Here is a 27,756-nt window from a genome sequence, read left to right as displayed (position 1 = left end):
CAGCTGGTGTGCCTCATCAGAACTGTGTGGGTGTGGTTTGATCAGATTTGACTGACAACCAACCCAACAGCTGTCATTACATTTTGATTCAACTGTTGTTAAACTGTGAGATCATCTCCTCCAACCGAGTATCGCCCACTTAAAACCATCGAGAAGAGGACAAACAGAACAAAAACACCCAAAATGTCTCATCAAAAACAACCAAGCTACTCAAACTTTGGCAGAGAGGCTGCATACGGCCCACAGCTGATTGACAAAACCGGTTTACAGGGCCTTTAAACATCACTGTACTCTTGTATAATTCATAGTTTAATTTCCAGAAACAAACCATCAAGAGGATTAGTGCTGTGAGACAACTACTCTCGCATCTCCTCTTACCATTCATCCCTTTCCTACCAGATCTCCATATTTCCCACTTCCTGCCAAACCCACCTGTCGCTCAAAGAATAAACTGTACTGTGAAGACCAGCGGAGGTTGGCAATCTTCTCTGTACTGTATTCTCTGTTTTGTCCAAAATGAATGCTGATTTATTAATGCTGCACGTCGGCCCTTTAATAACAAATATGCTGACGGAGTCAAGGTTTTTGGTGACACATTGTTCCTGCTGGGTGAAAATGTCAGTTTGGAGGAAATGAGAATATCGGCCATCTTGATGACGAAGCATGTTTGCTGTTTGAAAGGGTCTCAAAAGCCGCACATTATTCCGAAAGAAGCACACGATCCATCAACTGACATGAATATGCAAAACTTCAGAAGAGAGATTTTGACATCGCAAACATGAATAGATTGACAATGACGTGCTTTTAGAAAAGGGTCTGTTGGACTGTTCTAGGACTCACCTGGAACAGATGTACCAAGCGCCACAAACACCACAGCGGTGACTGAGTCCTTGAGGCCGATGGTGCAGCCGAAGTGAGACGCCAGATCCCCGATGACGGCCGTGAGCAGGCCGATGATGATGATGGAGACCACGAAACAGGCCCAGCCGTTTAGGTAGTCTGTGGGAGGAACGCAAGCGAAGAGGACCTTCCAGAAGACAGTGAGGAAGTGCATGACATAGTCGAAGCAGGACGGCAGACGTTCTTCCCCTGTGTCCTCTTCGTCCTCATCTTCTGGGCAGAAGTGGGGCAGAGCGGAGGGGGGGGGATGGGAGACAGCGGGGGAGTTGAAGGGTTGAACAGTGGGAGAGATTGGAGAGTAATGGGATGACAGGAGAGAGTGGAGCAGCAGGGAGGACGAAGAGATTTGGGAAAAGATAAAGAGAGGGGGGATGTGGGGAAGTAAATATTAAGAGAAAAAGGCAGAAAGCAAAAAAGACAAAGAGGTGGAAGATGAGAAAGTAAAAAAGAATATGACAGGGGAAGAAAAAAGAAAGACAGATGATGAAGCACAAAGTTGAGAGAGAGCAGAGAGGGTAAAGAGCCAGAGAGGAGTTGGAAGACGTTGGTGAGATACAGGATCGATGAAGGAGATAAGGGATGACAGAGAGGGGAGAGAAGAGAACAATATTCACTTAAAAACGGCACGTTGACTTATTTTTCAGGGTGAGACATCTTATCACAGCCTGAGGTTACTGAGGTACATTCAGCTTTAAATGTGCTACAGATACATAGATTAATATAAAGACTGCAGGGCACGACTCATTTTAATTCATTAAAATGTCTTTTAATTGATGAAGATGACATATACTTAAATTTGCTTTAGTTTGCACTTTAATGTTTCGACCTCATTTGATAATACAGAATCCATCCAGCCTAATTTCTCAAACTCTTCCCATCTAAAAATCCAAAATACAGACTTATTCCACGTATAGTCAAGCCAAACAGTAAACACACTGTAATACATTATTTTTAACTTTAGAGTGAGCTTTTAATGGACACTGCAGTCCCACAATGCACTGCACAAAGGAAATGGAGGAGTGGCTCACAGCTCTGAAAAGCTAGTGATGATTAAACTCCAGAAACATCTTAGAAAACAGAAATAGTATTAAATCTTAGGAAAAACATTTTGATGTGTATTTGTGACTTCACACACTGAACATTGCAGGATGTCATTGTATTTGGAGGGACTGGTTCCCTGGATGGGCAAGTGGTCACAGAGATTTTCTCATAGCCTAAAATCCACAGATTCAATCACTACACCAGCTGTTTGTCCTGTCAAAGTGAGCTTTGAACAGGAAACTGAACCACACTCTTCTGAGCTCCTCTGCAGAACAGCGTCACCCCATAACAGCTAAAAACCTAAATGTAACTGGTCACCCTCCTCAGGTGGAGGAGCAGGGGGGGGGGGGGGGGCTCTGAGTCCCAGCAGCTCACAGGAAACTTAGCAGATCCGGAGGGACGCTGTGCTGATTCAAAGTGTCAGGCCATGTGAGCTGCATGTATTTTTCAGCCACGAGTGGATGATGAAAAAATAAAGAGCACCGCTGGATTAAATATTTCAGGACCAAAGTGACGAACTGAGGCCGGCACGGTGCTCACTACATGGTGGCTGTGACTGCAGCGGACAGGGCAGCAGCGATGCTGCAGGCTGCAGGGTGATCTGATGCTGCTGTCGCCTGACATGATGGATGACTTCTCTCTTACGTACATGAGATCTTTCCAGAGCTTCAAGAGCTTTGCTTTCCGTGGGGATTCCACCAACAGGAGTTTTTGAAGGCTCATACCGACATTGATATTTTTGGGATGAAGTAGGTGATAGACAATATTTTGATATTCAGACATTCAATATGCAAAGAGTCACATAGAAAGTCTGATACCACTCACATAGTCTTCTGTTAAATAAGAAGCTACAGCTAGTAGAAGGCTAGTGTAGCTTAGCATTAAGACTGGGAACAAGGGGAAACAGCTAGCCTGGCTTTATATATCTTTATATCTTGTTTGTTTGATTTGTATAAAAGCTGCTGGTCTTTTTAAGATAAGCTAAAAGGCTGCTGGGAGTACTTTCATTTTTACTGTGCAGGCATGAAAGCATATTTGCATATTTCCCAAAATGCAAAGTTATTCTTTTAAAGAACCTCCAAATTAGCATTAAGTCTGTGGGATAATAAAACCTTGCACAAATGATATTGTATTGGCAAAATGACCTATCACTTATATTCAATAGCAGCAAAGCTGTTTATGGAAGGAAACCCTGAGGAATGATGTCCAGTGAAATTATGTGCAGCCCTGTACAGTCAGAACAGAGGTGTGCTTTTACAGTACCTGCACTGACTGTAATGGCCTCCATGAACTGGTCTCTCCACGAGTTCGTTCCCACCACCAGTGCCAGGTTGGTCTTCTTGATCAGCTTGTCCACTGTGCTCTGTGTGATACAATGCCGACACAAGAATGAAATCCATCCATTATTCATACCCAGAGACTGGAATCTGCATGAGAGGAGGCTGCTTCAAAAAAAAAAAAAAAAGAAATACATGAGCTTCACCACATGATGGCAGTGGCATCAAGTTCCAGGCAGCAGAAACCTCTTTGTCATGAAATTCACACAACAGAGACAAATATGGTGGATGTATTTTTAGTTGAGGAGGTTAGAGGATGCATATGAACCGTATCTCCTCCAGAAATGCTAACATTAGAAAAATGTGGCTGTTTTACTCGTAAGGTGGCAGCTGAAGAAGTTCGTCTATCTGCGTGGCTGCATGGAAAACACTGGTTTCAGCTGTAATGATCAGGCTGCGTTTGCTCTGTTTGAAGAGTAACCTTTCCCACCTTAAACTCGTATGATTCCTCAATAATGACTTCCAGCTTGGAGTGTTCCCCCAGCACCGGTTTTCCCATCTCTGCGATCCGCCTGGCTTCCTCCTCGTCTGATGTCAGCTTCCTGTCTGGTACATCTGAGCGGCGAGGGCGAGACGGAGCAAAACAAAAAGAAATCACAGTGAGAAAAGATAGCAATCAAAATAAGAGGATGCTCAGCTGATTAGCATGCTGTGTTGTACTTCACAGCATACAAACAAAACATCAGAGGGTTGCCTCACTGCTAACAGCTGAAATTTATTCAGCCTTTATTAATGTTCAGGCTTCACAAAGAGACAAGATTTGTTTTATATGCAGTATTTAAGTCACATCTGTCACTCTTGATCAGTGCACAGTGGTACTAGAAAAGTAACTAGCGAACACTTTATAATAAGATACACATATTAACCATTAACTAGTTATTTATGAGCATGCATATATTGGCTCCCTATTGAATAATAAAGAACCAATATGCTACTAATACCCGTGCTAATAAGCAAATAGTTAATGGTGAATATGCGTGCCTTAATACAAGATTTATTGCCGACTAAATAGCTGCTTTTTCAAGTGTCTCGGTGGTCCAGCTTTGTTATGTAAAGGTTGGACAAACTTGCATGCTTGATCAATCGGGCACAAAACACAAACACGGCGAGGGCAAATATTTAGTGCAGATCTATTTCTTTGCTATTTTTATCATTATTCTACTTTGATCTAAAAGTTTTGGAGTTTGTGGTGACTGTCAAGGTCCTACATGTCATAGAGAGCTCCTACTTTAACGACGAGTTCATCAAGCAACGTTGGACTGGAGAATGTCAGATATCTCCAAACCTGTGCAACTAGAACTAAAACTGTCTCCATGGCGACATACAGCTGATGGTCTTCATCAGTGAATGGAGTTTGCTCAGTTGTCATGAAGGTTGACCTGTTGATGAGTTATCAACTTGTAATACGGTTAAAAGCTCTGGAAAAGCAAGTTAGCGGACAAGTCATGACGATTTCTGACTGACCCTTTAAATGCGATATCAACACAGATCACCTTTATAAGGATGTGAAGTGCTGATGTAGAGCTGAATCATAATCGTTAAATTAGGAGCTACAATAACAAATCAAGTACCTTCAAGGCCTTTCAGTCAACGCCAATCCACTTTAAGGCCTTATGCTTTTCTTTGTTGAAATACAAACTGATTTTCAGGGCTTGCATAAGCCCTGATCAGTCCTTCTATCTGCCTATCAGACTTGTCCTGGCTGGCTCTGCTGTAGAGAGAAGCCACAATGCTTCACAGAGCTTCTGAGTGCACTGCACACTACAAAGAGCGCCATAACATCAATTCTGTGCTGTCAAACTCTATCAAGAAGGAGCAGTTGTGCATCCAAAGGCTTCTCATCCCGCTCTGTGTGTGACACCCCCACTGAGCCACCTGGTGCAGGGACCTTGTCATCTTTTATACGAGCCCCGAGTCCCAGCCTGCTGCTCTTTGCTGACAACACGCTTACCATTAAATATTAACGTTGCCATTAAAGATCACAGCCAAGTCCCCTTGATGGGAGGGCGTGTCGGCACGCACATGCACGCACACACACATGCATGCATGCATAATATGCCAGCGAAAGAGTGCCTGCACACACACACACACATGCACACTTTTAAGCTAAATCAATTACACACTCGAGACAGTGTGTACCCTCAAGTCCTGACAGGATTTCTTTTGCTCATGTTTAAAATTTGATTATCCAGCCATTCCTCTGCTCTGTGCTGCACCACTACATGACACAATTTCCTTGACAAGAAAAGGGGGAAAAAAATACTAACACAATCCTGCAAAGGTAATTAAATTTCTAATTTCGGAACTGCAGGTTTTATCTTGATGGTTATCAAGTGTCTGTACCTCGCTCTTGACTGGAGAACATAATTCATGGATTTGTGATTAATTCAGCAGCTGATTAGCGTGAAAATCCATCATTTATGTGTGGGAGAGAGCAGCAAAAGAGCATGTGTTTGTAACAATGACAGAGGAGGAAAACAGCGTTGGCATGCAGTTTATTTATATCAAACCTCTCAAAATGTGAGGTCTGACTCAAAGAAGTAAACTATCTAAACTGTCATCCTCTGAGCGACTTTGACTCCACACCATTCAGCCGAGACCGTCAGATTTACAGCTGGTGTTTAAACCACGGCACACACAGAGGAGGTGATTTTAGTGGAGATGCTTAGAGGAGGGATGGACAACTTACCGTCAGCTAACAACAGGGCTGTGGAACAGAGGCAGGAGGAGGCAGGAGGAGGAGGAGGAGGAGGAGGAGGAGGAGGAGGAGGAGGGGAAGGTGGAAGGCATGGAGAAAACAGAAAAAACGATGAGCAACGGAGGAGGAGAAAAGCAGGTTGATAAGGAGGAGAAAAATGCGATGGCCTCACAGAATGGCTGGGTATTGACCCCGAGGTGTGATATATGTGGCACTGATTAATCAATTTGATGAGGTAGTGGGATGAAGATGGCATTTTGTAGTTTTTTTTATGGGCACAAAGGCATAATCGAGGTTTATTGGGGGAAAAAATGTCCGATAGAAATCAAACAATGTGAGGATATTTTGCGTCATGATCTCCAGCTATGAGCATAACATTAACTCAGAGCTTTATTACTCCCAGCTGTTGTCAGATGACTGAGTTTGGAGGTAATAATTACACATAAAGCCTTATACAGCAAGCTCAGCATAAAAGTAGTGTTGGGTCAATACATGCACTTGCCAGAACTTGGTATTTTAATAATAATAGCAAAGATTCTGAGCTACTTTTATTTCTCATCCATTGTGTCATGATCATGATATGAAAATAAAAAACAGCATAGTGCTTGTATTTAAATGAATAAACCCCTAAATGTCAAAGATGAACAGAAATAGAAAGATAATATTGTAGATACAAACTAATGAATTATGTAAACAAAGTGCAACATCTTGCTCAGCTCTCTTTAAATAACTAGTGATGCAGATTAATTATAGATACAGATCTATCATTATTAATAGACTTAACAGAGTTTCCAAATTCAAGATGGAGCAGCTGTGGAAAATCCGGATTTACAATATGAAACTTTCAGATTGCTGTTGTGTATAAAACAAATGTTAAATTGTGTCTTCTTCTTTACAAAAATCACAATGATTGGGGACATTCACACAGCTTGAAATCTAACAGTTGGTGGGATTCGTATTATGTAAGAGGTTGTGATGCCTCTGTCAATATGGCGGAGGTGAAGATGACAGGATTTCATTTGACACCTTCAGTTGGAGGCCAGCTTATAAACAACAACAAAACCTGCTCCAGCCGGCCAGCCAGCCGAAAAACTGTTAGCATGTTAGAGAGTTTTAGTGTCTCACGGAGCCCGAAATGCTGCTTCTATCCTGTAGATATTTTAAATTATAGACGAAGCAGTGAATCCTTGTATTATTCCAGAATCTTAATAATTATTAGAGACCTTAAAAATACCAGATTCACAAATAAAGAACGATATTAGCTACCGGGAGCAGCCTTCAAAAGTCAATATCAGTAAAAGTACAAAAATGGACTTATTTGCAGCGGGAAGGGACAAACACATTCACACATTTACACAGACGTATTTCACTTGGACTAATTACATCACACGTTTTTAACCAGCTTTTCTGAAGAATGGAACAAACTGCATCAATCCGGGCGCACTGAAGTAGTGAATAAGAATAATAACGATAAGATAAGAGGCCTGTTAAGACATGCATGTGATTTTTGGGCCTTACAAATACTGACTTCATCATTGGAGCACACTGAGGTTGTCATTCAAAGATGCACTTCAATTGTTGTCATTCAGCAAGGGAACAGATTTCTATTCACTCACGTTTCCTCTGTCAGATCTGGTATTCTGACAACCTGCCAGGGGTGATAATCATCCAGCTACAACCAACCATCCACACGTTGTAACATAAAATATGCTGATGATGATGACGGCGCCTCACGCAGATGCTAACAACTATCATGCCCCTTTCTTTACATTTGGATTATGACTCTTGATTCACTTGATTATGCCCGATTGTTAGCAGTCAGCGATGCAGTACAACACGCTCAGACGCCCTCGGCAAAGTGTAAACCATAACTAAATGATATGATTAAGAGTAAAAAGAGGCTCAAAAAGTCATCCGGCGAGGCAGATAATTACATGACAGGATACGAGTGGATGAAGAGAGAGGAGAAAGCCTTCTCATGCCTTTCAGCCTCTGGAGATTCACGCTGACAATGCTTCCTTTTGACGTCTTCATCGTAATTTCTCCTTACATTCATAAAACAAGGACAAAAATTTCACACTCTCGTTAGGATCAGAGGCTCTGAAGGACAAAACGAAGCAGCTCACATCTTCCATGAATGGTCTGGCTCCTTCTGAAGCCTCTTTCACCCAGACATGATACTAATTAACCTGTTTGTGTTCGGAGGCAGCTTATCAACTTCCTAAATCAAATACAGTCCACAGTTAATCATCATTAGTAGCTAAGTGCATTAATTGCTGTGGGCGACTTGCTTCATTATCATTAGTAGTAGCCGAGCCGCGCTGATCTGAAGCCAAGTGTGGTGTAAAACCCAGCTGTGGTGAGCCTGAGTGTCCGTACCCCAGTCAGTGATAACAGAATGTCATTTAATAAAGGCTGGCGAGGGAGCGGCACACACACACACACACAGATTAAGACACACCACACACAGAATACACACATACGTAGGCACAGACAAGCAAATACATACTGATACACATATAATACACATACGCAAACTACCAAGCACAGAAACTCCTGATTGTCCTCATTTTCAATTAATCTGTTATCTTTTCATTAATGTTAAAGGATAAAATAATAAAATCTTCTGACTATGAACGAAGTTTCTTGCTGTTCTGTGGCAAAAAATGAGCCAACTTTATACTTTCTGGCTAGACGATCCTGCACTTCTCTTCTTCTTTTGTTTCATTTTGTTTTGCTGGGTCGCTCTGTGATGGGATGCTGCTGCATCACGGTATGGTATCTCACACAGCTGCAAAAAAAAAAAAAGAAGCTATTTTGGGCTCCTGGTTCTGGAAATAAAAGTCATTCATCATATTTTTTCCCAAGACAATACAACGCACATCAGTGGCTTGAATTGACATGAAAATCTCTCAGTTGGCTCATCAATACAAAAGATTAATAACGGAGAGGAAATATCTTGTTCTTTGATTTAAAGACAAGCCTGTGTACAAAAAAACTGTTAACTACAACTCCCTATGTGCATTTTGGCAAGAAACATCCAATCATAGAGCTAAAAATGTTGTTTAAATGTGCAAGCTGAAGCTATGCTGTGGAGGAGAAGCCAGTCAGGGGTTCTGCTCCAAGCAGCAGAGCATCGTGGCCGAGCTTCATGGGTGTTGTAGTGTTTTGAGCTCTTCCACCAAGCCAAGCCGACAAAACATGATTGATTGTGATGATTGTGGAGTGAACTCCACAGGGTGGCTTCAATTTTCAGTTGATTCAGAATCAATAATCTATTAATCAACTAATAGTTTCAGCTCTACAGGAAAGCGACTGAGACACAGATCAACGCACGCTCATGGATGCAAACAGACTTAACACAAACACTCAAACAACACATAAAACATGAGCAGAGGAACACACACAGAGGTGTTTCAAAAGCAGACTCATAGTACTCATTGCACAGACGGTTGTCATTCTGCCAGCACTACAATTGCGATAAGGAAGATTAACCAAAGGGATGTAATTGGAGGGGTGGAGGAGTGTGTGCATGTGTGTGTGTGTGTGTGTGTGTGTGTGTGTGTGTGTGTGTGTGTGTGTGTGTGTGTGTGTGTGTGTGTGTGTGTGGAGGAATAGGGCGGGAATGTCAGTGTTTAACCGTCGTCATCATCAGCGCGTTCTCCGCCGTGCTCGGCCGAATCAGATCTGTCTCGTTACAAAGGAGTGAGTCCTCCTCTGGCTCTGAGTCACAGCGTCAACACGCCGCTAATGTACGTCTTCTCCCTCCACAGCTCATTAAGACAGATTCATCATTTGACTTATCAGGGCTATTCTGGTCGGATCTGGGCCTGCGCCCGGAGCTGCATGTGTGGAAGCTGGAAGAATGTGGTGGATGCATGAAAGAAGGACTTGGTAGATGGATTTGTGGAGTGATAGAGGAATAGAAACAAGGGTTGATGGGAGGATTGGTGGAGGAGAAGGGTGGCAGATGGAATGGAGGGATAAATATAGGATGCTTGTGGAAAAAAAGAGTAAATATGAAGAGGAAGGGAAGGACAGAGATGAATGGATGGAAGTACTGATCAATATCTGACATGAGGAGTGGATGCATGAACAGAGAGATGGAGAATCTGGTGGATGCAGGAAGGGCATTTATGGAGGGATAGAGAAATGGGCCGAGGGCGTCCGCATCATCTACTGATCAAAAGGTTTGCTGGTTCTTCCTCCAGTCCACCTGCTGAAGTGTCCCTGGGCAAGACACTGACGCCCGGATCACAGTGCATTCCTAACTGCTAGTCCCAATAAACGGGGGGGGGGGGTCTGGTGTAAAGGCCTCTGCTAAATAAGCAGATCATGAGGCATATAGATCTGATTTCCGTAACGGGAGAAACAGACCAGAAGAGAAGAAGAAGAGGAGGAATGGACTGATGGGAGAGCAAGAAGACGTTATGAAACAAGCAAGAATTGAATATAGGAGGAGTATTAAAGGAAGGGTGGATGTGGAGGGATGGAGAGTGGAGCGATGGTAAGCAGATTTATGTGGGAACAGACGGATCGCAACATGGATGGATGGATGATTGAGAGATGGGAGGATGCAGGGATAGGTGGAGGTAGGAGAGGTGATGGAGGAACAATGAGACGGGAAAAGGAAGGAGTTTGAGGAATGGTACATGCACTGCATTTATAGAGTGCTTTTCTACCTAAGCGGACACACACACACACACACACACACACACACACACACACACACACACACACACACCTACAGTATGGCTGCAGAGCCACCATGCACCATAACTATCAGGGGTAGTTTGGGGTTCAGTGTCTTGCTCAAGGACATAAAACCAACAAACCCACGATTAATGGACAATGCACTCACAGAAAGCAAGAAAGGAACATGGAAGGAATATGACAGGATATAGAGGAATAGAGGAATGAAGGAATTGATTGGGATGAAAGGATGGACGGATGGAAGCTTGTAGCGATCCGAAGGATGGACGAGCATAGAAAAGGGGGAATGGAAGAACTGATCTTGCAGGGATTGGTGTTTGGATCGAAGTGGTTGAGAACAAGGGAGACAGCGGATGATGAATAGACTGAAGAGTGGATTGATCCGTGGACACGTAGATGGATGATGGGTGGATAAGAAGGGAGACAGAAGGATGGAAGAATGGACGATGGAAAAAGGAAGGATTTCATATTGTGTGAACATGAAGTGGAATGTGGGAGACACTGGGGGGAAAGAGGAATGAAAACATGGGTGAACTGATAAAAGTTCAGATAGAGCTCAATATGGAAGGATGGAAAGATACAATGTTGACTGTGTTTACCATCTTAGTTTAGCATGTTAGCATGCTAACATTTTCCTAATTAGCACTACACACAAAATACAGCTGAGGCTGATGGAAATGTCAATATGTCAATGTCACTTTGTAAAACTGCTGTTGGAGTCCCAACTTTTTTTGGAATTGGGGTTCAAAGACACCACCACTGACCAACGGTGTCATTCATAGAGCCTGGATCTAATAATGGAGAAGGACATATGTGAGCGTAAAGTGATGGTTGAATGCAATGATGGCGGAGTTCAAAAGGAGGAGCGAATGGATGAGTGTGAATAAATAAAGACACAGGCATCGAGGGATAAGGGATGTTTCTCTGTTTTCTGCAGCTGTCCAATAGTGAAGCTTCATTACAAAGACATAATCTACTGTAGTGATGATGAGTCATCAGGCCTCTTAAGGCAGACACACACACACACACACACACACACACACACACAGATGCATGTTTGAGGATATTTATACCCGTACTGTACATCCACCTACAGACATATTAGCACAAGCTGTGTAGTGAAAACACGCTGTGCTGGGATCTCGGCAGACAATCAGAGTGTTTCCTGCAGCTCGGAGTGATGTGTTAAATAATAACAGTTCAGGATCGCAGCTGAGCGGCCGCGTCGCCGGTCTGCACCGCGACTCATCTCGCACCAAACACACACACTGCGAGAGAAACGAGATGACAGAGACGGATGCTTCAGCTGCCTTTATTATCTTTCAATATGCAGGCTGTGTAACGCGTCCATCATCTTGTTATGCTGTATCCATGTTTCTGACGGCATGGAATCGGAAGGCGTCAAAACGCTGAGTACACGCCATACTTCATCTTCTGAGGCAGCGCTGCTAGACTGAATGAACTGATAATTTAACTGAATGCTGGATGATTTCACTCGAGCATCCCGTTGAAGGTCTTTCACAGCTGAAAAGTCATGTTTTTAATCTTGCTGAGCCAATTAAAGCCGCTACGTGTAGCATTTTGACATCAATAACTCCTTAACACGTTCATTTGGAGATATTAGGGTGATTACTGTAAACAAATACAATCATTGCCAGGAAAATTGGCAGCCTCCACCAGACACAACGCTCTAATTTTATATTGTGCGCCAGAGAGTTGAGTTGGAATCTGGTGGTTTGCTTCACAGGACAAAGCTGGAAAAGGTCACTGTTTGTTCCAGAACAAAGGGAGCTAAAGCTGGATCCACTCTAAAGCTGTTTCCTCATCTGAATTCTGGACAACAGTTTGCAGACGGGAGCACGTGTTGCATCCCTTTTCTGCTGCTGTTTTTGCTCAGCTTTGGCCTCTCTTACGAATTATTTATTATTTTTTCATTATTTTCTTGAGACGAGAAGGTGCCACTCTCACGTCTATCCATTAGATATGTAGCCAGCAGTTGGTTAGCTTAGCTTAGCACAAGTACTGAAAAGAGGGGCGAACAGCTAGCCAGGAAGTCACTGTGCTGGCCAACAGCTACACAATTTCCCTAAGTAACCTCATGTAAAACCACATTTTTAAAAAATTTCTGTGTTTGAACGGGTTAAATAAACAAGACGAGCTTTAAGCTGAGCTTTGAAGATGTTACCTTTGGAGGAAGCCAAGCTAGCTGTTTCCCCCTATTTCCAGTCTGTATGCTAAGCTAAGATAACTGAATGATGCCCGTAGTTTCATATTATAATTAAACATATTTTACAAAACTCCAAACTATCCCATTAAGAGCGACATAAAATGTACCAATAGAAATGAGTTTGCCATTAGATTACATATTTGGTTTTATCTGTCTCTCAGCTCTCTTGGCTGCTCGGGAAAGCCTCCAAAAACCCCAGACACACTCGAGACTCCTAATTGATCCATATGCTGCATTTCACCTGAGACAGTTTCTCATATTAACGAGAGTCTCATTCCTCTCACTTTTCCTGCCTGCTTCTCTGGTGATTCTCCCTCCATGGCCTTTTGTTTCTCCCGGACTCTCTTTCCCAGCCTCTGTCTCATTTCTTTATCTCACGGTAACCCGACGATCTCTCCCGTATCTTTCTGCTCCTCTCCTCATCCCTCTCTTCTCCTGACCTTCTCTCCTTCTGCTCTTTGGCTCTATTTCCTAGTAGCATTGGGTGAAAACAATCACACAGTCATACTCGTAATTATTTTGGTCAATTTTCTCAAATTGGAGACACCGCTCATGTGAAACATCAGGTATCATTCTTTAGAAGAAGAATTCTGGCTGTGGCCCATCTATTCAGTGTTACTCAGGCTGCAACTAGCAATTACTTTCATTATCAATTAATCTGCCGATCATTTTCCAGATTAATCAGTTGTGTTGTTAATTAACAGTCTAAAACCCACAGATATTCAGTTTACAATGATATGAAATGGAGAGAAAGGCAGGAATCATCACAGTGGAATGGGAACAAGCACAATTTGGGCATTTTTGGTTGAAAAATTACTGAAATAATTATTGATCAGAGATCAGCTGACTTAGTGGTTGTCCACAGTTTGACTTGGCAGTCTGTCTGTCATCCTCCTTGATATACAGATACACAATTAATCGGTGGAAAGAAACCAAATTACTTGTGTACTACGTGTTAGTTATTCACCTCTACATTTAAGTTTGTGAGATGATTATATTTTATATAAAAATTGAACAAATTCTGCCACCTCGCCACCATCTCTTCTCTTTTTATAAGCTTTCTGTTTCCTCTCTGCCTCCAGATTTCTCTGTTGGTGTTTATGCATCTCTCCCTCCCTGCTTCCAAGCGTCCGTCTGTCTCCCCCTCTTCTCCTCTCCCTGATTCGTCCAGTCCAGATGTCACGCTGCGCTGTGCGGATCAAGCGGAGACGAGCTCCCTCTACTTGTTAGCAGTCTGTTTATTCTGCAGCCGTATCAGCCTCACTGCTGTGTCAGCAGCAGGCAATTACAGAGCAGATTACCAACCCTGATAATGTCATCAGACCAGGCCTTACACACAAATACACACACGATGAACACACATATACAGTACACACTCAAACAAATAAAGACACGTGTTTACACAGTTCACAGGTTCACTGCTTACTCACCATCACGTACGGTATATTCACACTTACTCACATACTGTATACAGGCCTACACTATTATTCTGCTGGACAGACACAAAGAACTGTGCTTAAGTTCGACTGTAGTGAGTCTGCATGAGATTTTACCTTCAAAACACAGGATCATCTTCGACTGACATCTGAAATGTTTCACTTCCCCAGAAATTTACGACACACTGACTTTCATTACATTATTTCCACAGTTTGACATCCAGCTCTTTGGTAATGTTAATGATTTCAAATTGGGTGAAACAGACGATATATCCAGGAATGTGCACACGTAGAGGCCAGAGTGCCCCTTTGCCCTCTGGACCAGATTACTAAATATATATTATGAGAATATTATATCAGAATAACAACTGTTGCTGCCACTGCTGCCACCATTATTCTGATTATAAGATGCAGTTCAGACAATAATATCAGGTTTCTCTCTGATGCTGTCACACACAGCTGGTTAACGCACTCTGATGTGTGTGTGTGTGTGTGTGACAGGTCTTGGATTATCTGCCCAGCCAAAGCAGCGGAAAAAATAAAACAAAATTGTCCCAGCCCCTCAAAATGTTAAACAATTTACTGAAATCCAGTTGACCATGAAAGACTTTCTGTATTGGCTCGTTTGCTCAAGCAAATGATCTGAAGTCTATACCTTCCACTGGCTATTAGCATCACTATACTTGTGAGGACTTAGCCAGGACCAACAGTCTTATCAAAAATGAAGTTTTGGTATGTTTGTTTTCTCGTATATCTTCTTCTGTGACACACGCAGACAGGCAGGTAAACAGGGGGGGGGTTCTCTCCCCGGAGACGCTGTGCTGGACTTCACCGGGAGGGGAGGCGTCTCTCGGCCGCTCAGCGTGATGTATTGCGGCCACTGCGCTGACATCATTGATGTAACCCTGAGCGCTGATTAACAGCCCTGCTCGGCCGAGGGCGCGCAGACAGAGAGCCACGGCCGCCTCTGAGTCGTCTCATCGGCTTCTCACAGAGGCAGGGCCCCAAGGATCCTTCTGAAGCCCTCAATATCCACTTATCATACGCAACATTAATAACTTCAACATTATTATCCCCTCTCCACAGAGGACTGCAGTGGATGTGTTTCTTTGTTAATACTTTCATGTCTCACCCTCTGGGTACGAGACAGCCTGCATATGAATATTTCATCGTGTGTATTTAAAGAATTTTGTTCCTAAATGGGACATCCTCCAGAATGGCTGTTACCACACAATTAAAACAAATGATTAAGCAATGTAAGTCTTTTGTTGACACAATAATAACCACTTTCATGACATACTCGACTGTTTACTCTAGAAGTATTGAACAATGACTTTCATCTTCTCCAAAAAGGACAAACTCATCCTTTTACCTACTCATTCCTGTCACATTGACAGATTATGAGACAGTGGGCCGCTGTAAAAGCCCCCCACCGCTCCCACATAGGAGCAAGACACTGGAAGAGAGGCAAAATGACTCGTTTCACCACATCACATTCACGCTCCTCATTCAAACAATTGTTTACAGGCTGATGTTTAGCAGGTATAATGGTTCCCATGTTCACTATTATAGTTTTGCACATGCTAATATTTGCTAATTAGTGCTAAAAACAGAATACAGCTAAGGCTGATGGGAACGTCAGGAGACAGCTACTCTTAAACATGGCTGCTCGTATTAAAGTAACACACATAATGGAAAATCAATGAGGCTATTAGCTACCTATTTTTTTTTTTTTAATGATTAAGTTATAATCGTCAAACATGCTCTGTATAGCTCTCTTTTCTCTCATATTGTGAGGTCTAACAAATGTGTTTCCTTCCTGATAAAACATTTACAAAGGAAGTTTTTAAAGTACCTTTAAACCTGCACTGTTTACATCCATGTTTACTTGCGAGCGGCCCTGCTTCTGCTGGTGCTGTTTAACATATCTTGACTTGTTGCTGCCACCTGTGGATCAGTGGATCAGTGTGAAACCATTGTGTGTTGCATTACCCGTGTGCATGTGATAAACAAAATGGCGACCTTCTGACAGAAAACAGCTCCATAGCACTAGAGGAGGTCTAAAAGGAGAGCCTTTAATTTAATTTTCACAAAGTCAAACCCCATTTCTTGATACTATTTGCATCTTATCTGTAAAGGTTTGTGTTAGGTTAAATGTATTTGCATGCAATAACTCCCTCTCTATAGGGTAGGCTTGTTAGTGGCGGAGTCCGCCACTCCCATGCTGGATTCGAATGACCTTCACGCATGAGGAATTCATAAGAGGTATACATGTAGTCCTGTATTATGACTGACAAATGTGATTCTGACGCAGTACTTTTAGCTGAGCTCTGTGACTTTCATTTCAGACTGAGGCTCTGGCTTGTGCCTGTACACCCATTCAATAATCTATCCAGTGCTTTTCAAAGCGACAAACAACCACACACACACACAACCACACACACACGCACTCCAATTCACACCTCGGAGGCAACTGCTGAGCCACCCAGAAATAAACTAAATCAAACCATCACTGGGAGGCGTCCAGCATGAAAGAGATGGACTTCCACCTGTGAGAGAGATGCAAAGCAGCTGACTCGTCCTCCTCTGAGCGCTCGGTGTGTCAGTGTGGAGCGAAGTTGTTATCGGGGGGAGGGGGTTGAGAAGGTCATCACTGACATCGACATTAATGAGAGCCCACATAGAGGGTTAGTGTCCCTGCTGGCCCTCACCTGTGCGTTAAGACAGGCCTGACACTGTGCTGTGCCACCGGCATGGCAGCGGCAGCGCGGCTCATCCATATCTCCGTGCTGAGAACAGCCCCCACACACCTCTCAGGAACAATTACTGCTCTTCCAGCTCCTCATCACAGATGGTGAGGGCTTTCAGAGCGACTCCCCCACCCCTCCTCTCCCTCCTCTCCTCTATCTGCAGCTCATTGTCTCTTTGGTTGACTGTGTCTGTCTCTCTCCACCTCTCTGTCTTTTTTTATGCTCAGACTATTTCCGTCGCGCCCTCCTCCCTCTGTCTCTACAGCCGTCCTCCTCCTTCCCCACCTTCCCCTCTCTGCCGCTCCACCAGCTCCGAATTCAACAGTTCAATTTAAATCCATTACACCTAAGCCCCTGACAGAGTGTGGCATCCATGGTAACCGTTACTAGACAACAATCTCGCTGCGACTCGACGGCGAGGCCGCCGGCGGCAGGGAGGTGCACTGAAGGCATGTGGGGCGTTTTGACGTAAACGCTTGTGTCATTCGCTAAGTGACGGGTCCCGTCCTTCAACTGCGACCTCAATCTGGGAGGGGAAGCGATCGCAGCATAAATCACATTTGGCTGAAGGAATGAAACGTATTTGTTTAAAAGCAGCGTCACGGAGATTCGGAGCACAGGGATGAATCTAATTTGATAACAATACGCCAGCCTTCGATTGCCATTCCCTGTGCACGGCTGCCCCTGTAACCCCCCCTATCTGCTGAAAACACGAGCATGATGCTGAGGAAATGTGGTAAGAATGCAGCAGCAGCAGCAGCAGCAGCAGCAGCAGAGACGGCTGAAATAGCCCTACTTCATGGCTGTCCTTGAAGAAAGAGTAAAGACACATTAAATCACCAACATGTCGTCTCACATCCTACTCTAACTACTGTACAACACCACAGTAATCACAGCAGAGAAAGTCAGCTCTGACCTCTACACTTGGGAGGCGTTGCTGTAAGTCTACACTGCAGTTCCAGCATTGTCTTGATTCGTGGAAAGTTGGGAAAACAATGTACATAAATATGAAGATGCACAACGTCAATATGCAAGGTTATAATCACAATCAGGGATAATTAAGGGGACCATTCATGCAATGCTTCCCACAATAACACTGCATCACCGAATTACCATTTAATTGCATGTTGATACAATCAATGCTGCTTTGACAGTTAGCTCTGCGCTAGCAAAGGGAGAAAAAGCATCCGCAATTTCTTCTCTGCAATAGAGTGACACTGCGAAACAGGACATCTGCCTTTCAAAAAGTGACAATTACTCTTGCAAAATGATTGCTGCCATTAAAGCAGCATGCATAATGAAATACTGTTGAGGTTATAATATTTTCATGAAACCAATCCCCATTTTGATGCTATTTTAAGGCGATTTCTTCATAGCCATTTAGTGACTCACTTTATATAGTAGTTCTCATAGTTAGTGGAGGAGTCCACTATTCCTGTGCTGATTCAAAAAGCCTTGCATGAAGGAGTCACAGGAAATGAGGCATGCATGTAATCCAGCCTAGCTTAATCTATTGATTTTAGCGTTCGCCCTCTTTAAACCATATCAGAGCTGTATTACGTTATTACTAATGCTTATGCAGCTGTACAGTAAAAGCACACACCTGGAGGCTAATAACTGAATGTGGGCAGGAGTCTGGGGTACTAATAACTCCTATCAGTATAATGATAACAGGTACAATGATATATAAAATTTGATAGCTCTCTTGTCTCACACTGTACTACAGCAGAGCTAAAATAATACAGCTATGTGTGCATTAACAAGAAGAAGTGAAGCCGACAATTAAAAGTAAGACAAAAGTTACTTTCCCTCCTAACTAATTACTTTTATATGTAGTAACTGGTGAAGTAATTCTTAAGTAATTACTTTGAGCGAAATAACTGGCAACTGTAACTAATTACTAATTTTCATTAGCTTGCACAACACCGCTTTTAAATGAGTCGTTTTCAATCAAAGGAAGTCCAGTAATGTAGAAAGAGCATTAACTCTTCATAACCTTCATTATCATGTCACACCCTGCCTCTGACATTCCTCCCCGTGACCCCAGGAAGAAGTGGAGCTTTAATGAAGTCGGGGTCTGCGAATGCATGAATAGCGCTGGGCCCCCATTTGAATTAAATCTATTCATCCGTGCCAGTGTGATTTCTCTGTGGTACCGAGGCAACCGAAGGCCCTCTGAGTCGTGACATTTGCGCCATGGCTGGTGGAGCAGGCAGGGAGGTGAACACCCATCTGCCTATATCCCTGACCACCGACTCCAAAGCCAGTGCAAAACGTGAGCTTCGACTGGGAAAGATAAGAGGTGAAAGAAAAGCAGACAGTGTAAGTGAGATGTGTTTGTCACTTATCTACACTTGTTTCCTATTAGGAAGAGTGAAAAGAGGAACATACACCTCTAGATTTTGCAATTAAACACATGAGCAAACACAGACACATACACAAACAAACCTGAATCCAGATCAGCGACTCACTGACTGAATCCTGCAGGTCACCTGTGACACACAGGCCTCCGGGCGCATATTTTACGATTGCATAATAATTGCATAATCTTTACTTAAATCCATTTCTCGCGTGGGGAGTAGTTTCACTGTCACACCGTTCTAATTTCGGAAGTCTCTTGACATATTAAGGTAATCCCTCTCAGATTTGAGTATTAATTGTGTCATCTGTATTCAAAGAGAGCCCTGTGCACTTTGAAAATAAGCCGAGAACGAACCCGGAGACTCTGCTGACAACAGAGAAGAGATTTAACAGATTTTAGACTGGGAGCAAACTGCTAACCCCCCACCAGGAATGACGCAAGTTCATGAGGCAGGTGTGCAACGCTCAACACGGATCCCTGGCAATTACGACAAGAGAAAATAGTTCGTCAGAGATGTTCTCTAAGCTCAAATGTCAAAGTAGTGATTTGGAGAAAGACAAAATATTCAAAGAACTGAATTGCATTTCCTTCAGAGTTAATTGACTCAATTTTAAGAGCTACCTCTGCACTGTTCCTTAAAACTGCATTTTTTAATAGAAATAAGGCATGTGTCACCCAGATATGCAGAAGGCAAGTGAACCTTTTTACCCCTTTATGGACAACGGTGACACAATTTATATGCATCCTTCTTCCTCCAGTCTTAAACCTCTCGATGCAGTCTATCACTCTGCCCTTAAGTTCATAACTGGGGATGGCTTTTAGAGCACACTGTTGTTTATTGTATGAGAAAGATGGCAGTCGTTGGCAGTGAGAGAACAGCTCTGCATTCTATTTATTTACAAAGCACTTCTTGGCAAACTACCTGAGTACCTTACATGTCTTTTTAACTATAGATCAAGTTTGCGCCGCACAGTGTCCCCAGACAATCTGGTGCCTGAAAACCAAAATTTTTAATACTCAGATTGGGAAACTGGCTTTTAAATATTATGCGACCAGCTCCAGAGTGAACAGCAACTAAAGGCTTCAGTCACACCGCAGACCTTTACATGTTATTCCAAATTGCAGCTCATAGCCATTTAATTGAAGGTCTGCTCGTGTTAATTTGTATCTGAAGTCAGATTTGACACCAATTTGTAGCAAGATAATGGTGAGAAGACAGACATACACATAGCAGCAATGACGAGACATTCAGTTTTCCATCAGCAGCTGCTTCTAAATTATTTTAAATAAGAAAAAAAAAACTCCTTCAAGAACTCTAAATCAAACTATTCCTTTAAGTCGGTAACTTCCTGTTGATGAGCTTTTGAGAAAAAGGATCTTGAAGTTTGTTTTCAGGAAGCTAACTAAGCTACCCGGCTGTTGGCTGTGATCTTGATATGAAAGTGGCGTCAATCTTCTCAGTGCATTTCCCCAAAATGTCAAACTTTAGCTTGAAGCAATCAAATACAAGCTGCCTTCAGTGCTGCACTTCTGCATGGTCCACATTAAACTGAAAACACAATTCCACAGAGAAGAATGTTATATCTGAAAAAATCTGGTAAAATATTGCTCAACTTTCCAGATATCTTCTGAAGTCTTCATTGTCAGCCCAAAGTCACTGTCCACCCACCATCCCATTCTCTGCTCTTCCTAAACTGAGCTGTGGTCTCAAAAGCAGGCCGAGGTCTTGGGGTCACGTCCCTGAACCGTCCGCCGGCAGGCGGCGAGGTCGCTGCTCCTGCAGGGAGCGACAGCTGTTCCCCATCGCTCACTCACCGAGGTGTCACTGCTTCTGCCGTCAGTTGACGAAACAAGGGCAGAACTCGCTGAACCTCTGGAAACTGATGGTAAAAGCACCAGGGGACTGACAAAACGGCAGGTTCGAGCAGATGAGTGGCTCCGGTGCCATTAGCTCAGGTAATAATGGATTGCTTTGCGGGAGGTTCTGTTGTGCAATGATGCTAAGCCCTCGTTAAAAGGCCCTATACTGAATACAGTGAGACCCACGTAAAATGTGTCATTTGATCAGCAAATGACATTTAATCCACAGATCTTCAGATTACCACTTCCTGTCTGTCTTTGTGAGCAGCTTGTTCGCTCCATGTCTGTTCAAACGGCAGAAATCCTCAATCTACATACCTTTCCCACGGGATGCAGGGTAACAGATGTGTCCTTACACGCTGGCACTGCTGTGGGAGGTTCCACTGTACCATCAAGTAAATGGTACTGTAATCCAACCCACACACACACTTATCCGGTACACAGGACGCTACAGTCGAGGTCTCGTTTTTTAATCAGAATGAGCTTATAAAAACACAAAAAGAAGGGAGCACAGAAGTACTTTGTGGAAAATCTACAGCAGACATCGTCCTCCAGACCACCTGTCCTCCAGACAAACTGACTGAGGTCAACATGAATTAATCCAGCGTTTGTTGTCCTGTGCTACTTCGCTGCCTCAACATTTCTACACTGTGAAGTGTTTTAAGCTGATTGAAAATGTCCCCGCTACCTTAAAAATGAGAGTTAACTGAACAAAAGTGAAAGAATTAGTTCAAAGTTGGAAACATGAAACTGGGCAAACGCTGACCTTCATCACGGTTAGCTTTCATTATGAAACAAAACAACCACGAGGAGAGCTGGAGAGTTTAAACTCTCCGACACTACATGCCGGCAAGTCTGCTAATATTGAACAGTGTTGATATTAGAAAAACATATATATTTAAGTTAATGACAAAAGTTTAGTTGATTCCACTGTTTTCCAGTGCATACTTACTCCTTCTTGGCTTACAGTGAGGTTGCCGAGAGCAGCTTCACTATGACCCACTGGTACATCCACTGGGAGATCCCCAGTGCCATCTGTAATGGCTGGTGGGACCGGTGATAAGGAAATGGAGTCTTTATCTCAGCCCAATTAGGCAGCTAATTGATTCAATACCAGTCATTTAGAGTTCCTCCAGGCCCAGGATTGAGCACTTCAGCCCTTTGAACAGACATGAGTTCCCCGGAGGGCAGCAACCAGGGAGGGAGGGTGTTCGACCCCACAAAGGCTGCAGATTATAATCCAGATGGAAAGAGTCTTAATGACTTCATAAATTACATCAGGGATAAATCTGACTAGAAAGTTAAAAGCAGCTGATAGTTACAGAAATGTGTCACCCAATCACATAGTTCATTTAATGAACAATTCCACAGGGGTGGCTGGTGTTATGATATATACAAAGAGTTATTTTCTAAATCAACTGACTGATTGTCAAGTCTACAAAGCATCTAAAAAACAACTTCTCAGAACCCAAAATAAGGCCCAAAACCCAAAGACATTCAGTTGCTGTGATGATGTTCCTTAATTTTCTGATAATTAAAGCTAAAAACCTCTATCCATGGGTACCCTGAACTTTACACACTTTGCAATTTTTTAAATAAATCTCCTCGATGTTTCCTCCATTAGTAAAAATGAAAAATGGATTTTAGTACAACAAAAAATAAACACGCAGTTCTGAGACAGTAAATTTACTAAAAATTCTAATCAGTGGAAGAATTTTGTTAAAAGCTAAAATCTGACTCTAACTTAAACCCAATGAAGCGTTTATTTAATATCATTAACTTTACTTTCCATATACAGTGGCGGCACGCTTGCCTGCAGACACATCTGTCATTGTTGCATGTTCAGCTGACCTGCTGTGCACCCACTAAAACACTCTCTTGGTTGTACTATATCATTTAATTTCAATTAATTAACTGGAAGTGTGCCAGCTGAACACTGTCTCCGCTTCTTACTGTAATTAGCACCAAAGTCCAGATCACCAAATATCTCATATATCCAGGAACCTTCCCAAGAATTCAGATCAACATATCAGTTTCTTGGCAATTAATAGGAAACTACGGGATCCAAAAAATAAAGTTTTACTACGTTTATTGAATATTTTCCAGTGATGGGAAATATCAAAATGCATTTACAAGTACTGTACTTAAACGAATAATTTTCTGTCTTTATCAGAGAAAATCAATTCAGGCAGAAATATTGATCTATTGGCAAATTTGTCCAGATCCAAATCTTAAGAAAACCCCTCTAAAACCAACTAATTATTGATGTATTGAAGCTTTATTTGCAACCACAGGAGCAGCAGTATTTACAGTGGAGGAGGTGGCCTTGCACTTAACATGGTGCTAATCCTACACCACCTCTAACTTTCCATTTCTCTGTTCTGAGGAAGCAAACAGCACTTTTCCTTGACACGGACACAAGGCTGAAAGGGGGAGATTCATTGGAGGTCAAATTGGGGTTGACTGCTAACAAAGGGCTGATAAACTTGACTTTTAAAGCAACACAAAGGGCAGGTTCATGAAGCTCTCTGAGTCATAGAGATTTATGCACCCCGTGACCCCGACAAAAAGGGAAGGTAATGAGCTCTAAGCTCAGGCGTGGTCCGCTCCTGGTCCAATCACGTCGGAGAGGGCAGACATCATTCATAAGCTGATGAGCTGGAGGAGAGCGTGTGGAGGCTCACATGAAACCTCCAGCGGTTACTTGAGGGTGTGAGAGTAAACCAAACCTCAGAGGCATGCTTCTTTAAAATCTAATCAATATTTAATACTGAGATGTTGTGGTGTTGAGCCTTCCCCGTCTACACATACACGCACTTACTCATGCATGTGGTGATTTCAGGCAGCGGCCGCATGAAGGCGCCGTCTCTGGCTCCCCGGGGGGGAATCTCCTGAATCGGTTTCACTTTATGGGATTTTCTGGTTATAAATTGATTTAATTGACAAGATCAACACCAAACATTCACTGAAATCAATTATCTGCTCACTTGTGAGGCCTTCCATCGCAGAAATACAACTAATACATCTACTACTACTGCTGTGTGTGTGTGTGTGTGTGTGTGTGTGTGTGTGTGTGTGTTCTGAATGGGGAATTCTGCATATTGAATTCTTACTGAACTTTAAGTATATTTTGATCCAGTACTTTTGTACTTTTACTTGAGTAATATTTCAAATGCAGGACTTTTACTTGTCAGTATTGTACTTAAGTAAAATATCTGAATATTTCTTCCACCGCTGACTGCTGTTTATTAGTCTGGAGACAGTTTACCGGGAATAGATTGAAGCAGTCGTATCTGAAACCTGCGCCAATTAGTGAACGATGGCTGTTGGTGTAGATGATGATGACAATGAGCAGCGCTGTCATTTAAACATTTCGGTGAGTGCTGAATTGCAGTCGTGGCTCTGGGTGATTGAAGGCCGATCTAATTTCCTGCAGAGTCATTTTGGTCTACACCCACTATAATGACCCCAAACCCATTCAAATGCCTATTGAACACCTATTTTTACCCCACAGGAGGTTCTGTAATGAAGGCATCATCTGAATCATTTCACTGTCTTACGGTGTGTTTTTTCAGGATGAATTCAAACTTCATCAGTCCTGGAGTTCAGAGTTGCTTTGGCTTAGCATCCCAATCTCCCACAATATGACTCACGGCTCATTTAGAGGTAATGAGTGTGTGTGTGTGTGTGAGAGAGAGAGAGAGAGGGATGGAGAGGACTGGGACAAGGACCCGGCTGAGCTCAAACAACAGCATGAGAAGTGCCCTTAGTTGCCACGAGAGCTCACTCTGAGCGAGGGGCCTGACGGGTGGCACATTTCCCCACGCTAGGCATGACTTGAATGGAAAGTGGCAGGGTGGGAGATGGATTACTGCAGGGGGGAGAGGGGCATTAATCCTACAGCCACGCACGCATGCACAAACACACTGACACATGCAGACACACGCACATGATAATATAATACCTCCAAACACTCACACCGGTGCACAGAAGACTCACTTTAGTGGTGCACGAGAACCACACAGCACAGTGTTAACACACCACCGTGCATGAATGATGACGCTGCCAACGACTGCTTTGTAGCACACTTTTTGCAGTGTCATATGAAGGTCCTACATCTCCAAGCCTACCCAATGCTCCCCCCCCCCCCACCCCCCACCCCCGGTCCCCTCCCCTCATCTCCTGATGTGTTTGGACACTGTAGAGCATCTCTCTCCTCTGTCCTTTCTTTGCTCTTTTTCTCAATCTGTCCATTCTTATCATGTTTTCAGCACGACTGTGTGTACCTCAGACCTCGCCATGACAGTTTTCATCCGCAGGAAGAGGACTCTCATCATTTATTTACTGCATCTTATTCTACTTAATATTGCCTGCTCATAACAAACTAGAACAATAAATGACGGTCATTCAGGACGTTTTAATCTCGGCTGCTAAAAAGATTAGTCGATCAGTTGATTGGTTGATCCTTTATCAAGCAGAAATGCCAAACAGTCACTCGGTTCAGCTTTAAAATGTGAAGATTTGCAGTTTTTCCTGTTCTTATACCATTCTGAGTTAACCATGGGTGACAGGTGGTGGTAATTTCTCAATATTTCACATTTTATCAATTCAACAATTAATGCTATAATGACTCTACTACATTTTAAGCCACATTGCTCACGCAGCTATTGAATATTCATCGATTTCTCTGAAGGGTAATTTTGTTTTTGTCCAATAGAGGTCACAGTCAGACACAGAGCAGTACCCCTGCAGGGTCCACTGACTTGCTTGAGGGCACTACAGCAGTATAGATAGTTGCTGACACGTGGGCACGAACCCTGTTTGTCTGGTTCAACGATAATCCTCAATGGTGCCGCTCTGTATTAAATACATGTAAAATAACATACCGTCTGTGTATGTATGAGGTCTTGTCCTGTTGTCCTTGCACTTAATGTGTCAGGCTTAGTTTGGATTAAAGTAAAATCAAAGCCACACTTTGCTTCCCTTTGTCCACACTATAATCCCAGCGGTTAGTTTGTTTGCATGTTGGCCAAATCTGGTTAAAACTGGCCCCCAACAAGAAAACCACAGTTTGTTGTAACTATGACAAGGCCTCAAAGATCATTTTGGTGACCCCTCGATGGAAGTTTGGTCACAAAAAGTATGAAAGCAGAGTTAAACTCTACTTATGTGGTTTGAGTGTTGTTTGAATTTACTTATTTAGTATTCACACCAGTTAAAAACTCCTTCAGACTTTGCTAAATACAAGAACCACTGCAGGCTGCAATTTGTGCTCAGTTCAACTGTAATGCTACGCTTTCTAGGCACGAGTTACTGCTGGCTACCAGATGTCAACATCACTCTTTTGTACGAACAAAATGTGCTTTGGATTTATTTTATGCAGTTGGCTCAGATTATATTGTCCCTCCATAATACACTGCACCACAGTTTGCTCAGAACTCATTTTCAGGCAGTCTTAGTTTAGCTGGTGCCAAATGGAAATGTTGTCACCTGTCCAAATTAACCAAGAGAATAAAATCAATGTCTCATGAATAAAACACCCAAAACATATCTGGCATGAGCATCAACATGTCCCAGAGTCACCACAATAAAGTCCTATAATGTCACGTCCAGACTTGGCAGTGGCTCTTATTGTGACTCCTCAGCAGCGGCAGTGGCGGAGCAGCTCGCCTGGCCACCTCACCAGAGGTGCTAATGGTATTGACCACTTCAGTGTAAGTTAGAGAAGGGCATAGATGGAGCCGACAGTAAACAACTCCAGACTGACATGTCAGGGTGACTGTTGGCTTGATTGCTTTCATTACTCAAACAGTGTCCACAGTCAGACCTGCCAGCTTAGGACTTGCTCACATCTGCCAGGTTTCTGCTGTTAGCGTCCCATGAACAAATCCAGAAAAGCTGCAATGAATGATGCAACTGCTGGTAATGAGTAAAAAGACCACATAGTTAAAATGAGCCCTGACAGTTGTTTTTGTGTTCCTATAATAGGGAAATAATAGGTAAAGAAAGAATTTTCTTTGGTTGCAAAGTATCATTGGTGGAAAGGCTGCATAGGAAAATGGAGCAAGGCTGTTGCATATGAAAAAAAGGCAAACAAAACAAAGACTCTCATGGAATATTCATCAATTCTGCTCCTCCACTCCGGCTTTAATAAGGAGAAAAACAAACCCAATCAGCCCCACATCAGCGGTTATGAACAACAACATAATCGCCACATTATATATGAAAAGTGAGAAATTATCATATCATTCACATCACTGCGATCCAGCAGCACCTACTGTGGCAACGGGACTATATCTGTAACCCTCGTGCTCAACACAGACTCGTGTTTTTCTCTAATTTTGAATCGACGCGATTTCATCAGAGCATTCATAAAAGATGATCCTGCACGGGAAAAAATACAGAATAGCTTTATCATTAGCTCCTCATCAT

At 42.9% G+C, this 27,756-nt stretch overlaps 1 protein-coding gene across 2 annotated transcripts in view; it reads right to left on the bottom strand.

Annotated features, from left to right (window-relative positions):
• Positions 1–27,756, bottom strand: part of slc8a3 (solute carrier family 8 member 3) — a 108,216-nt gene that overhangs the window by 7,553 nt on the left and 72,907 nt on the right. For both annotated transcript variants that reach the window (XR_013078134.1, XM_076748368.1), the window contains exons 4-6: positions 3,709–3,833; positions 3,205–3,304; positions 841–1,110 (exon numbers count right to left, since the gene is read on the bottom strand). Coding sequence is in view for 1 of the 2 variants with exons in the window: in XM_076748368.1 (XP_076604483.1) it covers positions 841–1,110; positions 3,205–3,304; positions 3,709–3,833 (495 nt within the window). In the remaining variant the exon portion in view is untranslated. The remainder of the gene's footprint in view (positions 1–840; positions 1,111–3,204; positions 3,305–3,708; positions 3,834–27,756) is intronic.

Source organism: Chaetodon auriga, chromosome 14, assembly GCF_051107435.1.
Source record: "Chaetodon auriga isolate fChaAug3 chromosome 14, fChaAug3.hap1, whole genome shotgun sequence".
Lineage (NCBI taxonomy): Eukaryota > Metazoa > Chordata > Actinopteri > Chaetodontiformes > Chaetodontidae > Chaetodon > Chaetodon auriga.
The sequence above is the reverse complement of the archived record's forward strand: the minus strand, read 5'-3'. Positions and strand labels throughout refer to the sequence as shown.